General features: G+C 33.4%; 1 protein-coding gene across 1 annotated transcript; it reads left to right on the top strand.

Annotated features, from left to right (window-relative positions):
• Positions 1 to 2,197: 2,197 nt before the first annotated feature.
• LOC110894996 (serine carboxypeptidase-like 27) lies at positions 2,198 to 5,467 on the top strand. The gene is made up of 9 exons (XM_022142256.2): positions 2,198 to 2,598; positions 2,682 to 2,774; positions 2,899 to 2,991; positions 3,138 to 3,223; positions 3,338 to 3,583; positions 3,662 to 3,789; positions 4,114 to 4,209; positions 4,340 to 4,445; positions 5,135 to 5,467. The coding sequence occupies exons 1-9, from the start codon at positions 2,211 to 2,213 to the stop codon at positions 5,282 to 5,284; spliced, it is 1,386 nt and encodes a 461-aa protein (XP_021997948.2). The 5' UTR covers positions 2,198 to 2,210; the 3' UTR covers positions 5,285 to 5,467.
• Positions 5,468 to 14,521: the final 9,054 nt, after the last annotated feature.

Raw genomic sequence — 14,521 nt, 5'->3', positions numbered from 1 at the left:
ATTCAAGATATGATAAACTATACAGAGTATCGGTATCAACACGATCAATATCGTATCATTTCCATAAGGATGCCAAACAAATAACATTAGTATTTATGTTATTCATTTTTTTCAATTTCAATGATTTTTCATTTGTCCGTTAAATTTGGTTTTCTCTTACAGTTTGTGTTTATTAACTTAGAAAAAAATCTAGGTATACTCTTAAGTTTAAATTAATTTTGAAAACAAAATAACTTGGGTTGTTAGCTTTTAAAAGTTTCTACAGAAATGGTTATGTCTAAATCTTAATGAAAACGTAACTTTATTCAATATAAATTATCTTTTATTATCGTAAATTATGTCAAGCAACGGTATAGTATCAAACTGAATTAATACCGATCGAACAACCTCGGTACTGGTACATGTATAATTTTTATTGTTTTTGTTTCAATATGAGCTAATTTTGTTGTTTTCGATATTTTTGCACTACCGGATCAGTATTACCTCCATAGTGAAGGTCTCGGGTTCCACCCCAGTCGAAGACTGTTTTAGAATTGAAGGGTTTTTTTGGTTAATATTATAGTTATATATGTGGTACTAATTTTTGTGTATCTAAATTTAATATTATTGTAAATACATTTTATTTCTTTTGTTTTATAACAAATATATATTTTCTCGATCGTTGCATATTGCACAAGAATTTTCACTAGTTTAGTGCAAATTGGGATCTTGTGCCAAGCATAGTATTTGAGCAACATCGGTGAAATCGGGGGATTCTCCTCGTTCATCCCGAAACTGCTTCTCTCTCTTAATATTATTGAATGAGGATGGATGGGGGAGAACCATTTCTTGTTGAAGAGAAAAGGGAAGAAGAAGGTGGTGAGGCGCAAATGAGGTAGTGGTGGAGTGGTTGGGGAAACACTTGGTGTTCTTTGTCACCCAGGTTCGACTCCCACTCTTCCTATTATTTTCTGCGGCATTCAAGTAAAGGGCGAATACGGGTGGCGCCAGTTCGTCTTGGATGAGAGGTGAGGTTTTACCGATTATTCCACTGTCGTGCCTTCGGACGGGTAGAGGTCGGGTTTCCATGCATATGGGAGAGTCAAGGGGCTGGCGGTAGTCGGGTAGACGAGTAGTTGACTTTGGCCACAACGTTCGGTGTCACGGTGATTTGTATGTCGTTTTTTACCGTTAAAAAAAAGAAGGTGGTGAGGTGAAGACGAGGGAGAGAGGACTATACTCATAGTCTAAATAATAATTGTATACACACAAATTAAATAAAGTCAAAGAAGGTGGGATCTTGTGCCAAGCATAATGTGCATTTTCTTTTTCTCGAGATCTATATTTTTAAATATATTTCTTTCTGAAGGTCGATTTTATTTTGTTTTTGCTTGTGTTACATACGTTAAATATCCAGCCAAATTTGACCGGATTCAGTCTTTTTTTTTTTTTTTTTTGAAAAGAGACCGGATTCAGTCTGATTAAGAGTTTTAAATTTAAAAATTACAAATCAACTTTTGTACCACACTACATGAAGGGTGAGGATTGAATAAGAACTCGTATAACCATAAGAATTTAATCAAAAAGCATTCAAATTCAAAAATAAATTTTACACTTATCATTGATATTAAATAACATAAAAAAATTACGTTTTAAAATTTACATGTATCAATAGATAAAAAATTTATACATGTGTAAATTTACCATTTACACATCTCTAAGTTTTAATCATTTACATATTTATAAAAAAAAAATTGTTAATAACAATTTAGAGAAAGGGGATGAATTAATTGATGAGAAAATCATTTTGTCTTGTTGTTATAATTTAAATATAAATGTTACTACAATATTTAAAGTTGTCAAGATAACCATCCCTATATATATAGATAGTAGTATACATATCTTTATATGAACAATTAAACAAATACTTATCTTAATACGAACAAATAATCAAATATGCAGCAAAGTTCTGAGTATAGGTTATATTTCTATATTGTTAATAATTTAAAGTTTAGCTTTAATATTAACATATAATGTGTATTTTATATTAGCTAAAAAGGTTAAATTGTGTTTAATAATATTAACATAAAATGTGTATTTTATATTAGTTAAAAAGGTTAAATTTTGTTTAAGCAACGTCTTTCATATCTTACGCTACACTCGATGTTTATTCCATGCAAGATATAACTTCACAAATTCCCAAACACATGCCAAGTCCAGGCTTAGCAGTGATGAAAGGTCACGCTTATTCCCTTATTTTTGTGTTGGCCTTAATCACCCTCCTCCGCTACACCACAGCGGCTACTGCGGCCGCTAGCCGCCAACATCGATACCAACGCCTCAAAGACAAGATCCGTAACTTGCCAGGGCAACCATCAAATGCGACATTTAATCAGTATTCAGGATACGTTACGGTTGATAAGAAGCTAGGACGAGCCCTATTCTATTGGTTGATCGAGGCCAGTGATGGCCCTGCGTCGACAAAACCTCTTGTTCTTTGGCTCAACGGCGGCCCAGGGTGCTCCTCAATAGCCTATGGAGCTTTCGAGGAAGTGGGACCCTTTCGGGTGAATCCCGATGGGAAAACTCTTTCCTTAAATCCATATGCTTGGAGCAAAGGTAATTTTTCTAGCCATGTATAACAGATGCATTTGCTCACTTCTTATTTTGTTCTCTAGAGTTATAATTATGGTTTTAAGCAGAAGCGAACATGCTTTTCATCGATTCGCCGGCTGGGGTTGGTTTTTCGTATACAAATACTTCTTTCGATCAAATCACTGGCGATCAGAGAACAGGTTTTCCCTCATTTTTTAATAATTTTTAGTATACTACTCTAAAATATACACCAATATTCACAAACAAATCAAATGGTCATTTTGTGAATATCTATGACTAATTTAGTGATTGTGACATTTGTAGCGAGAGATGCCTATGCATTTCTAGTTAAATGGCTTCTGAGATTTCCTCAATATAAACATAGACCATTTTACATTGCTGGAGAAAGTTATGCAGGTATGCATAACTAAATTTTATTATTACACTGGTCTTACGCTCTTTAGCGACTGGATTTCATATGAAGTGACTAACCTTGTTACATTGTGTCAAAATTCAGTCGCTTTTTGGCGTTTCATTTGATATCTACATCTATTAAATTTCAGGTCATTACGTTCCTCAACTATCTCAGATCATAGTCAGATTAAACAAAGGTGTCAAGAATCCTGAAATAAACTTCAAAGGTTTCTTGGTACGCAATTAGTTACTTGCGGATAACGCCATCCATACTTATTAACTTAAAGAACAATTTTTAATTTCGAACTTTATTTTTTTTATTTTATTTCTAAACATATTCTTATATCAGTTGGGGAACCCGTTACTCGACGATTACTATGATAATATTGGGACATTCGAGTTCTGGTGGAACCATGGGTTGATATCTGACACCACGTACCAGATATTAAATGAGTCGTGTCCATACGACTCTTTCTTGTTTCCAAGTGGAGACTGTTACAAATATTTGCTACGAGCTTATTCTGAATTCGGTGACATCAACTTTTATGGGATTTATGACCCTCCTTGTCATGAACTAGGCACCACGCTACCTTTGGTAACGCTTTCTTGCAATACATGTTACCGATTTTCTTTTAAGTTGTTACTGATTTAGGTTTTGTTGTTTTGGCTTCAGCCATGGATGTTTAGAGGGAACAATAATTGCGTTATAAAGTATACAAAAATGTACATGAACAGGCCAGATGTACAAAAGGCTCTTCATGCTAATGTTACACGATTGCCTTATTCTTGGATCACATGCAGGTATGTGATTTCAAAACAAATAAGTGAATATATTATGCAAAAGCACAAAAATTATGAGAATACAAAATTAGTTAAATCATTTGTTGTTTCAATTTTAAACAAACTCCCACTTGTTTTTTCCCTTCAAGCGTAAATTTTACCGAAAATTTTTAAGGTCTGTATAATATAAGTTTTAAAACAAATATAAGTAGTAATTAATAACCAAAGGATTTAAATCTATTTATTTCCTCGCAGTAGTTTATTGTTTTGTAATGAATTCTCGTCCTAATCACATAATCGTTTATTAAACATGTATTAATAAACATTTTTCATTTCAATAAACAGCGATATCGTTAGGGGAAGTTGGACGGATTCACCCCGGACAATGCTTCCAATTTTCAAGGAACTCATCAAGGCCGGTATTCGGATATGGGTATTTAGGTAATTTACCATCATTTTCGTGTTTTAAAGACAACTAACGAAGATAAAGATTAAATTATGATTTACTTATATACAAATGTTAACGTTTGGTGTAATTCTTCTGTGCTTTGAAACATTGTGAATAAAATAGTGGTGACACCGATGCTGTACTGCCATTGACGGGTACCCGTTACTCTATCAAAGCTTTGAAATTGAAAACCCTAGATGACTGGCATGCCTGGTATGACAAGGAAAAGGTATAAAAACATGGTTTTAAAGTCTTTTTTAGCTTAGTATGCAAATAATATAGCATGTGGTTTAAATGAATTGTATACAAAGTTTTCGTTCTCTTAAGTTACTTACTTTTCAAATATACGATGAAAAAAGGGTAAAAAAAATATAATAAACTTTATAAATACGTAAATTTGAAAGATGACATGAGGGTTTTTTTGTTTTTCTTATGTTTTTCACAAATGGGTACATGTCCATCTTAATTTGTTTATTTTTTTAATTTAATAAAATACACACTTTTTAATTTTATTTTTATGTACAGATATAAATTTTATGAAAACCAAGTTGCATCCAAAATAGCATATGAATTTTTAATATCGTAATATACAATGTATTAGATATTATATGTTATGCATAAAAACGAAATGAAATATTAAATAAAATTGTAAAATAATTTGAATAAGATGGTGATGTCTTTATGGATTTAAATAGTACCCATTTGTATAAAAAATATCAAATTTCTTATATAAGTAAATCAACTCTTTTGTTTAACTTAAAGTAAACTTAAAGTATCTAACTTTTAGTCTTGACTAATATTGGGCCGATCCTTATATCTAGCCTCAAGTCTAGAAGTTGAAAATAGGAGACCTAAAATTTGAGTATAGACTTTCTTTTTTTTTTTTTTTTTTAACAATTTTGTTATAACGGAGTACAGGTTGGTGGATGGAGTCAAGTATACGAGGGGATGACATATTTGACAGTGAAAGGGGCAGGTCATGAGGTTCCAATGGATACCCCAAAGCTGGCGCTTACAGTATTTGCGCATTTCTTGAAGAGCATTTCCTTACCATCTTCTGCTCACTAAATGTTATATAATTTAGCATCTTATATTTATTTGCTTATTTGGATTTCCTATTATCGTAATATTCATCGTGACATATTTGCATGGAAAATCGATTTGGGTGTATTATTTATATCTTGTTTTATTGGACAAAGTTCATTGAGGTTAATTTCATTTATGATTACTGTAAAATCTCGATTCATGATATACTAATGTGAAAAAAAAGATTAGTTGGTTGGGCTAATTATTGATTTCTCGATAAAGCCATATGTACTCATAAAGCCCATAAAACCCTTTTGTCTTTTTGTTATTATTATTATTTACTATAATTAGTAACTAGGTGTACACCTGTGTGAATACACGAGTTTGTTCTAATAACGATCGGAATCAAATACTAAAAAATATATTATAATATATTATTTAAATTCTTTGTGTTTAGTTACATATCTTTATAAAACAATGTTAAAGACAGTATGTGTTAGTGTACATGTTTGATATAGAAATAAACTAAGTAGTTTATAATGTGCAAAGTTTTTAGTTACATCTAGAGTTAATTGCTCGGATGGTCCCTGTGGTTTCACGTTTTTTCATGTTTAGTCCCCACCTTTTGAAAATAGCATGTATGCTCCCTATGATTTGTCATTTTGTTACTCGGATAGTCCCCCAACATTTACTTTGGGGACTATCCGAGTAACAAAATGACAAACCATAGGGAGCATACATGCTATTTCCAAACTAACTGACATTTACTCAGGGACTATCCGAGTAACAAAATGATAAACCATAGGGAGCATACCTGCTATTTTCAAAAGGTGGGGACGAATGTGAAATTATTTAATGAATTCACATTCGCATTATAGTTATGAATTGACAACAACATCAGGCATATAAATCATAAGTTGAGCTACACAACATTCAGAAACAAAAGTCCCCTGTCACTGTTTCAAGCCAAATATTGACCTTGAAACCATATCTACAAGTGGCGCCGAATTTCTTGATCTCAATACCCAACCTACCTGAAATTAACAATTACTATCCCGTAAGTTTCAAAACCACATTGAAAAATCATATATAACAACCTAAGTTTCGAGAGGTATTAAGTAAAACCGTTACCTCAAATGTAAACAGAAAGAATGTGATGGCTCAATGATGGCTGCTGTCATTAGGTGCATTGAGACCTAACGTCAAGAATTTAATGGCTTAAGTATAATTTAAGCTTATTAACGAATGATACCAAATTAATTTAAAATTTAACCTTATGATAACCAAAAGGTAATCTTTGTATAGTCTGAAACATAAGTCATCCTTAAACATGGATTATCAGCCAAATCAAATAATAAAAAACAAATTACATCTCTGCATGAAAAACAAAATGGATAAATTTAGGGAAAATGGGTTTGAAAAATGATAACCCAACAGTAGAGGATCTCATTCTACAACTCCGATAAATGCAAGGGTGTTCTCAAATAATGGTTCCTAGATATTTGAAAACCAACAAAGATCGACAAATGTTAACAGTACTGCTTCTGTGGACATTTGTCGGTCTTCAAACATCTAGGAAGCATTATTTGAAAACACCCCTGAATTTATCGAGGCTATAGAACGAGATCCTCAAATACTGGGTTATCATCTTTCAATCACATTTTCACTAAATTTATCAATCTTGTTTTTCATACCTCATCGAGTCAACCTATTCGCCTGCAAACAGATGGAGAAAGCTTGAAGTATAAGATGTACTTAATTATATGGCACCAGATTTTCACTGATTCAAGAATCTCAACACATCAGCTGACAACTTTGAACCAATTTACAAACATCATAATACCAATCCATAATTCAAATTATTAACTTCTGAATGCACTAACCAGTTTTTCTTGAAGAATTGTTGTTTGGTCTGTGTGATGTGGTGTCAATTGTACTGTTATTCCGCTTCTTGGCTGTATTTCTCCTGTATCAGCCAACCAAAATAATTAAAAAACAAATCAAACACTACAACAAAACAAAAATCATTACCACAAACAAAATGAATCAAAAAAGATGAAACCTTTATCAAACTATAAATTCTTGAAATTACCAATCAAAACTAAGAACAAACATACCAAGAGCATCTTCAGGGATGGAAAAAGTACCTTATCTTTCTGATTGAACAACAATCGAGAATTGAGAGTAACCACCTGATCTGTAGGAGACAGTTGCTTCAACCTTAACATCTTAACCGTCACTGTGTATCAATGGCCACACGAACCAATTTACAAACGATGATTCAACCAAATTCACAGTAAACTGGCCAATCAAACACCTGTAAAACAAAACACAGGAATCGGTTACAAACGTCAATTTATATAACCAATCTACAAATGAAAAATTGGAAAACTTAACAACGTCATCACATACAGATAAATAGGCATCTCAGACCAACCAAACTCCATTTTTTTGTATAGATGTAACAACAATTATACACGATCCCTTTTCAAGAAATAGAGAGTTTGATTACTTCTGATGTGCATTAAATGGCCAAACAACTCCCCATGATTTTTTCAATTTAATAACAAATAAAAAACAGATTATATATACATAATATTATAAAAAATTCGGAATTATGACATCAGCTAAACCAATGTGGCATAGCTAATATAATGACACGTAGGCAATTCTATGTCATCATCTAAGCTGTCACACCCTGACTTTTGCGGAAGCGTGATTATGGTGTGACTTACTTGTTATCATTGCATTCAACCACGACAAACAACTACATGATAAACCATAGATTTGCCATCCATCAATTTTGTTTAAAACATAACAACATTGATTAAATCGTAGACTTCAAATTCAAGTTTTACAAATTGTTTATGAGTTCATAAGGACTCGTCAAAAGATATTGAATAACACCAAGATTTGGATAACGTGTCCCATCAAGGAATAAGACACATTAACCAAATCAAAGACCATGGATGACAGCTTTATTTTTAACACAGCTTAAAAACTCCCAAGGCCCGCCATATCCACTTATAAATTCACTGAAATACATGTAGTTTGAAAAACATCAACAAAAGTTGAGCGAGTTCATGTGTTTTTTTTTGTGTGTATGTATAAGCCTTTGAAAACATTGTAAGTATGTATGTAAGTCCCTGGTATGTAGCAATAAGGAAAAAAAGATCACCACTGGGTTGCAAAGCCAATGGTATGTGTGAAGTGATGCAGGAAGACTCAAACCTAGCAGATTTCGCACCGAGCTTCCGGATGTAAGACATAGTCACCACATGGTCCACTCAGCGGACTCAGGAGTGGGGCTCGCTACACCCAAATAGATCTATCACTCATGCCCCTCGGTCCTACAACGAGGATTGATGGCCTTAATCGCCCTACCCATTCACATGATCTAGTAGACCCTCCATAAGCTAACCATACCATGTATAAAATGTCTGTAATAATTGTAACATGTATTCCACTCCCGAAGTTTAAAACTGAAAACAGTTAAAAGAAAAGGGGGACATGAACTCACAGTATTGCGTCTTCTATGCTCATAACTCGAAGCTTCCTCTAGAGCGCACGATTACCTACATGCGTACTATGGTCTGTTAGACGAGCGGGTCGTGCCTTGTCTTAGTATTGACTAGTGCATTTGAGTTACGTTTTTAAAGTGTTTTTAATATATTTGTAAAAATACTTCTCAAGTATTGTTATTCGCATTTCCTTCCCAAGGATGGGAGTATCTCATACTTGTATATTCGTATTCTTGCATTGGTATATCTTGCCATTTATTGGCGTCATATTCCGGTGTATTATTCCAAATAAAAGTACGTCAATATATTCTCAATATATATTTCTAAAACAATTATATTTTCAAGTCCCACTTTAGAAAATATATAATAACTTATTTTGCCCCAAAAATAATGTATTTTCTCTTTGTCGAAAATATGATATGTTTGGTAATATGTACAAAAATCATATTTTCACTTCTTTCATTTCCAAACTAGTATTTACCAAAAATATATTGTAGCGGTGTCTTCCGGAATATTTCATAAGTTATGCTTTCGCGTTCGGTTTCACAATGACAAGTGTGTAACTTAAATATTTATTCCTTGTAATTTTTGGTATTATTTTGGAGTTGTAATTGTCATGGTAATTTGTAAATTATATTATTTTACCCTAAAATAATATAACTATTCCACAAAATAACAAATATTCATACAAGTGTTTTAGTGTAAAATATAAATTCTAAATATATATTTAACCATTTTCAGGTATAAAACCAACCTCCGATACTTTGTATTTTGTTACAAAAATTATGGCGAGGTTTATGTTTGAAAAATATAGTCTAAAATATACTAGTAAACACTTGTCTAGAAAATATTTACTAAGTGTTGAAATTTTCAGAAAATTTTGCCATAGTTTCCTTTGTAAATGGAGGTGTCCATGCTAAATAGCATATCATTTTCTTTGACATATAACACGTTAGATCGTTCTCAGGTAACCTACCCGACATTTAGACACGCAAAATACTACTTTTGTCGTTTCAGCTTTAATATTCAAAACTGGGCTGTTTTCGGGCATTTGAATAAAATAGTTAACTTACTCCAAAAATTCCAAAATGTTTACAGAATGGTTTAAACGATCCAAATATTAGTGTTTAAAAATATCGGGATCCAATTCATTACCCATATTTTATAAAAAATCATTTACCGGACTGAAATCATATTCGTCACTTTTTGAATGCAGTCCACGGAATAATTCATTTAAAATTCATCGTAAGTCCGATTGATGGAATTCGAGTGGGAGAATTACAACGACATCAGTGGTCATCTATAGTACAAATTTCATGAGCTAATTCTACACAGATTTTAAGTTATGACGAAAAACATAATACACATTTTCTGCAGTAAAAACATAGCTTTTGCTGCTGTGAAAAACGCCCCTTTAAAAATAGCAAACAACATCAAAAAAATATGATTCGAGTGCCATTTGATTCGCTTTTCGAAAATACATAATTTAGACTTCTGAAAATCAATTTTTCGATATATAACGGTCCATTTACAGCCAACTGACGTTGGCTGTAAATGTTACTCAGCATGCTGTTTATAGCTTAAATGTCACTAAAATGTACACATACGATCACCATACTTTCTAATAACGATTAACATCAGATCATAAGTCATTTACAGCAGGTTATCGTTTATTTAACTCAGATGTATCATCATATTTCATCTCATGATCTTTATCTAAAGCTTTATGTTCAAGATTTATGTTTGTGTTCTTTTAGTGTTCATATGCTTTCATCATAATATATTCTTTAGCCACTAAAACATGAAGTAAACAAGAGTTTAAAGAAGTCTTACAACTAGCTTAAAGCTAGGGAAGAACTCAAGAACAAAAGATGATGAAGATGGTGTGTAAAAGCAAGTGATGAAAGCTCCTTGATGATCCACAAGCTACAAGCTCCTTCAATCACCTTCTAGTGCATGAAACAAGCTTGATAATGGAGTAATGGTGGTGACAAGGTGGTGGTGGTGGCGGTTGTATAGAGGGCCAAGAGGGAGAGAGTGAGTCGACGGAGTGGAGTGTGAACTTGTGAAGGAATGATATGTAATGATTTAAAAATCTAAAGCACCATACATATAGAGATCATCTTATATTTTGTTCAAGATCACAAGAAAGCTATCAAATAAAATATTAGAAGATCTAGTGAGTGGGGTGTGGGTCCCCATGGTGGCCGTAAATGGGTATGGAGGGGGGGGGGTTAGTTGTAATATTTGATGATAAGTTGGTGAATATCAGTATCCAAGTAAAATCCGAATGAATCTTCAAATATCTAAGCAAGATCTCCAAGTAATCCAAGCAAGATCTATTAAGATTTTGTGAAGATTTAGAAAAATCTTGAGTGGGGCCACCCCACATGGGGCCGTAAGTTTGATTGGGGGGGGGGGTAAATTGTAAATTTTTTATGGTAAGTTGTTAAATGGTTAGGAGGTTAAGTGTAAATCTAGTGTTATGTGTGTATGATATGTTATATAATGTGTTGGGGAATTCGAGAATCATAAATAGTTCAAAAATAATAAAACAATGTTTCTGACAAAAATTTAGTGTCCCGGGTAATGTCTGGTTGTTCGGTTAGATACCGTTCCGTTAAAGTGTCAAGTTATTCCGAATAGTGTCTTTTATGTAACCTTTTGTAACACAATTAATTCCCAACACTTAGGAAAGCATTCAGGACCATTTAGCAAATTTTCTACATGTTACTAGCATATTAAAATGCTGAATTTTGTTGAAAAATGCAGAATTCTGCACTTAAAGTGAGTTTTAGGCACTTCCTGGCACTTTATCTATCACCTAGTGACACAGTTTTATGGTTCTCACTTCCCTACTCACCATACTAGTGTAGTACCTTGTCCCTGGCCCATACTGGGTCTCAAAATACTGTTTGTCTATGTACTGAACATCGTCAGCATATTCCTGTCTTATCCGTTAATTGTGCCAACTATGCTTTGTGCATCAAGTATGTCACTACAGTCTGTATGTGAAATGATGTGACATTATGTAATATGTGATGCACATGTATGTATAATACAGAAATCAGAAAACAGTTTAAGTCATCAGTTGTGATTAAACACAGTCATTAAGCATAAATCAATATTAATTAATTATACGGATGCATGCAAATTTGACGGTTGTCACATTCTCCCCCCGTTAAGAAAATTTCGTCCTCGAAATTTGACGGTACCGTAGCATACAAGTTGGAATTACAGGAAGAGCTTAATGGAGTACATGATACGTTCCATGTATCCAACCTCAAGAAGAGTCCAACACAAGGAAACATGATCATCCCTGCGGATTAAGTGCATATTGACGACACCCTCCGATTTACAGAACAACCCGTTGAGGTTACCGACTGGAAAGTCAACAAGACACGAAGGAGCAGTGTAAAACTTGTCAAAATACGTTGGAACTCTAAACACGGACCCGAGTACACATGGGAACGTGAAGACCAGTTCAAAAAAAGTATCCCCACCTGTTCAAGAAGACTCCTGCCAGAGCTAGTTCGGCCTGAATTTCGGGATGAAATTCTTTTAACGGGGGGAGACTGTGACAACTGGCACCAAACCGGTAATTTCCGTACTCTTTAATTATTATTTAATGACTGCAATTATGTTCTTAAATGTCAGCATTGTCTGATTTCATATTATACTTGTGAATTCATACACGTTTTATACTACAAGAATTACTTTATACATTAATGAACTGCGTTGCGTCAGAAATACTAGTATACTCACTAGTAAGACACACTGTGTCAACAGAACTGTAGAAAGCAGTCAGACATTAGAAATTAGGGCCCAGGTGTAGGTCCAACGACAAGAATACATTAAAACCCAAGGGTACAAACAAGGGTTAATATATAGACATTCCAGAAGCTAAAATAAGCACCAAAAAGCACCCGAAACGCACTTTAAGTACAGAAATTTAATAAATTCAGCTCAAAATAGTTTTTAACATCAAAATATTATGCAGAATTTACATTTTATCATCCAGAATACTTCCCTAAGTGTCGGGTATTGAAAGTGTTACAAAAGGGTACTTAAAAGACACTAACCGGTGCAATTTAGCACTTTAACGAACCGGTATCTAACCGAACAACCGGACTTTACCCGGAACACAAAAATATTGTCAAACACATTGTTTTTGTTTTTTCTGAGCTAGTTAGGGACCCCGAACACCCTAACACACTCTATATTATACTACACACAACAATGCACTAACTAAACACTTTTTTTTGGGTAAAAGGGTATACCCCGGTGATTGTATTGCTATCCAAACCAAAATAAATCAAGTAGACTAGCAGACTAACTAAACACTTCAAACATAACTAACTTGTAACTAGATCATTACAACCCAACCCCATACCCCCCCCCCTCAAAATGACGGTCACAAGGGGTGACCCACCCCTTGTCCTCCTTTGATTATTTTAATCCTAGATGTTGGGTATCTAAACAACACACTACACATTGGACGTTAGTGAAATTGGATTATAAATGAGACTTAGGGGTAACCGATCTCTTTCATAAACACAACAACATCCAACTCATTTCCTCTCCTCCGTAACCACCTACGGTCGCCACCCCACCACCATCATACACCCACTTTCAACCGTTGTTCAATCATTCCTCATACATCCGAAGGTGCAAGGAGCTATACAAACAAGCCCGGTGCTCTCGAAAGTGCAAGAACCACTCTAGATTTCTTTTATCCACCACATTTACATCTTGTTTCTTCCCTAGCCTTGTGCTAGTAGTAAGTGTTTCTAATCATCATCTTGATCTTGTTTATGTTGGTTAATAGATGATTTAATGGTTAAAAATTTAGAACACTAAAGAACATAACTTAAAGTCTTGAACATAAGATGAACAAGGTGGATAAAGAGAAGATATGTGTGTAAATCATGTAAATCTTGTATAGTTGTGAATGTTTGATGTTGTTTGTTACTAAAAGTGGGATGGATCATCATCTAGACATACTAGATCATGTTCAAGAACATGAACTAGTAGTATGTTAGTGTTAGAAATGTGAAAGATGATGAAACCATCCACCATGAACTTGAAACTTGAATAAACATAATTTTTCTTGTATAATGAAGTTGTAAATTTGTGGAGCTAAAGATATACAAGTGGTTTTTCGAAAGAACCAAGTGGAAAATACTAGATTGTTAAAAACCCGGATCTTGTATGAACTAAAATCATTTCTAGTAAGTAAACAAGTGTATAAACACTTGTGTAACAAAAAAATCCCACAAAGAATTATTTTTGGAAAATAAGACCAGAAGATGTGAAAATGCACTTCCTTTAAAAATAAAGTTTTTAAGAAACTAAACTTATTTTTAAAGATAACAAGACCTACGAAACATGTTAGTAACTTACTACATATTTTTGCAAACTTTCAAGTTCATAAGTTTGTGGTATATGCTTGTTTTGACAAGGTTGGTAAATAAGGATTGTGTTGTTGATATTGTTGTTGATTTTAAAAGAAAATAAACACATGTTTTGAAAACATGGAAAACCTCCATTTTTAGGGGAAACTCTGTCGAAATTTCTATAAATTTTGACATTTACAAAAATATAAGTTCTGAGGAACTTATCTCCTAAAAATGTATACCGAGGTATTTACCAAGGTTTCCCTAATTTTTGAGTTAAGAAACGATGATTTCGTCAAGGTTGAAAAATCGACATTAAGTATGTATATTTTTGAAGAAGATATATATTATTTTGTCACCAA

Source organism: Helianthus annuus, chromosome 12 (genome assembly GCF_002127325.2).
Source record: "Helianthus annuus cultivar XRQ/B chromosome 12, HanXRQr2.0-SUNRISE, whole genome shotgun sequence".
Taxonomy (NCBI): Eukaryota; Viridiplantae; Streptophyta; class Magnoliopsida; order Asterales; family Asteraceae; genus Helianthus; species Helianthus annuus.
Note: the sequence above shows the minus strand (reverse complement) of the source record. Positions and strands in the feature narration are given on the sequence as shown.

Bases quoted from the DNA above. Each gene is read 5' to 3' on its own strand.
- LOC110894996 (XM_022142256.2), top strand. From the start codon at position 2,211: ATGAAAGGTCACGCTTATTCCCTTATTTTTGTGTTGGCCTTAATCACC. The intron at 3,584-3,661 runs GTAACGCTTTCT...TTTTGGCTTCAG, and splicing joins TAGGCACCACGCTACCTTTG to CCATGGATGTTTAGAGGGAA. The intron at 4,446-5,134 runs GTATAAAAACAT...AACGGAGTACAG, and splicing joins CCTGGTATGACAAGGAAAAG to GTTGGTGGATGGAGTCAAGT.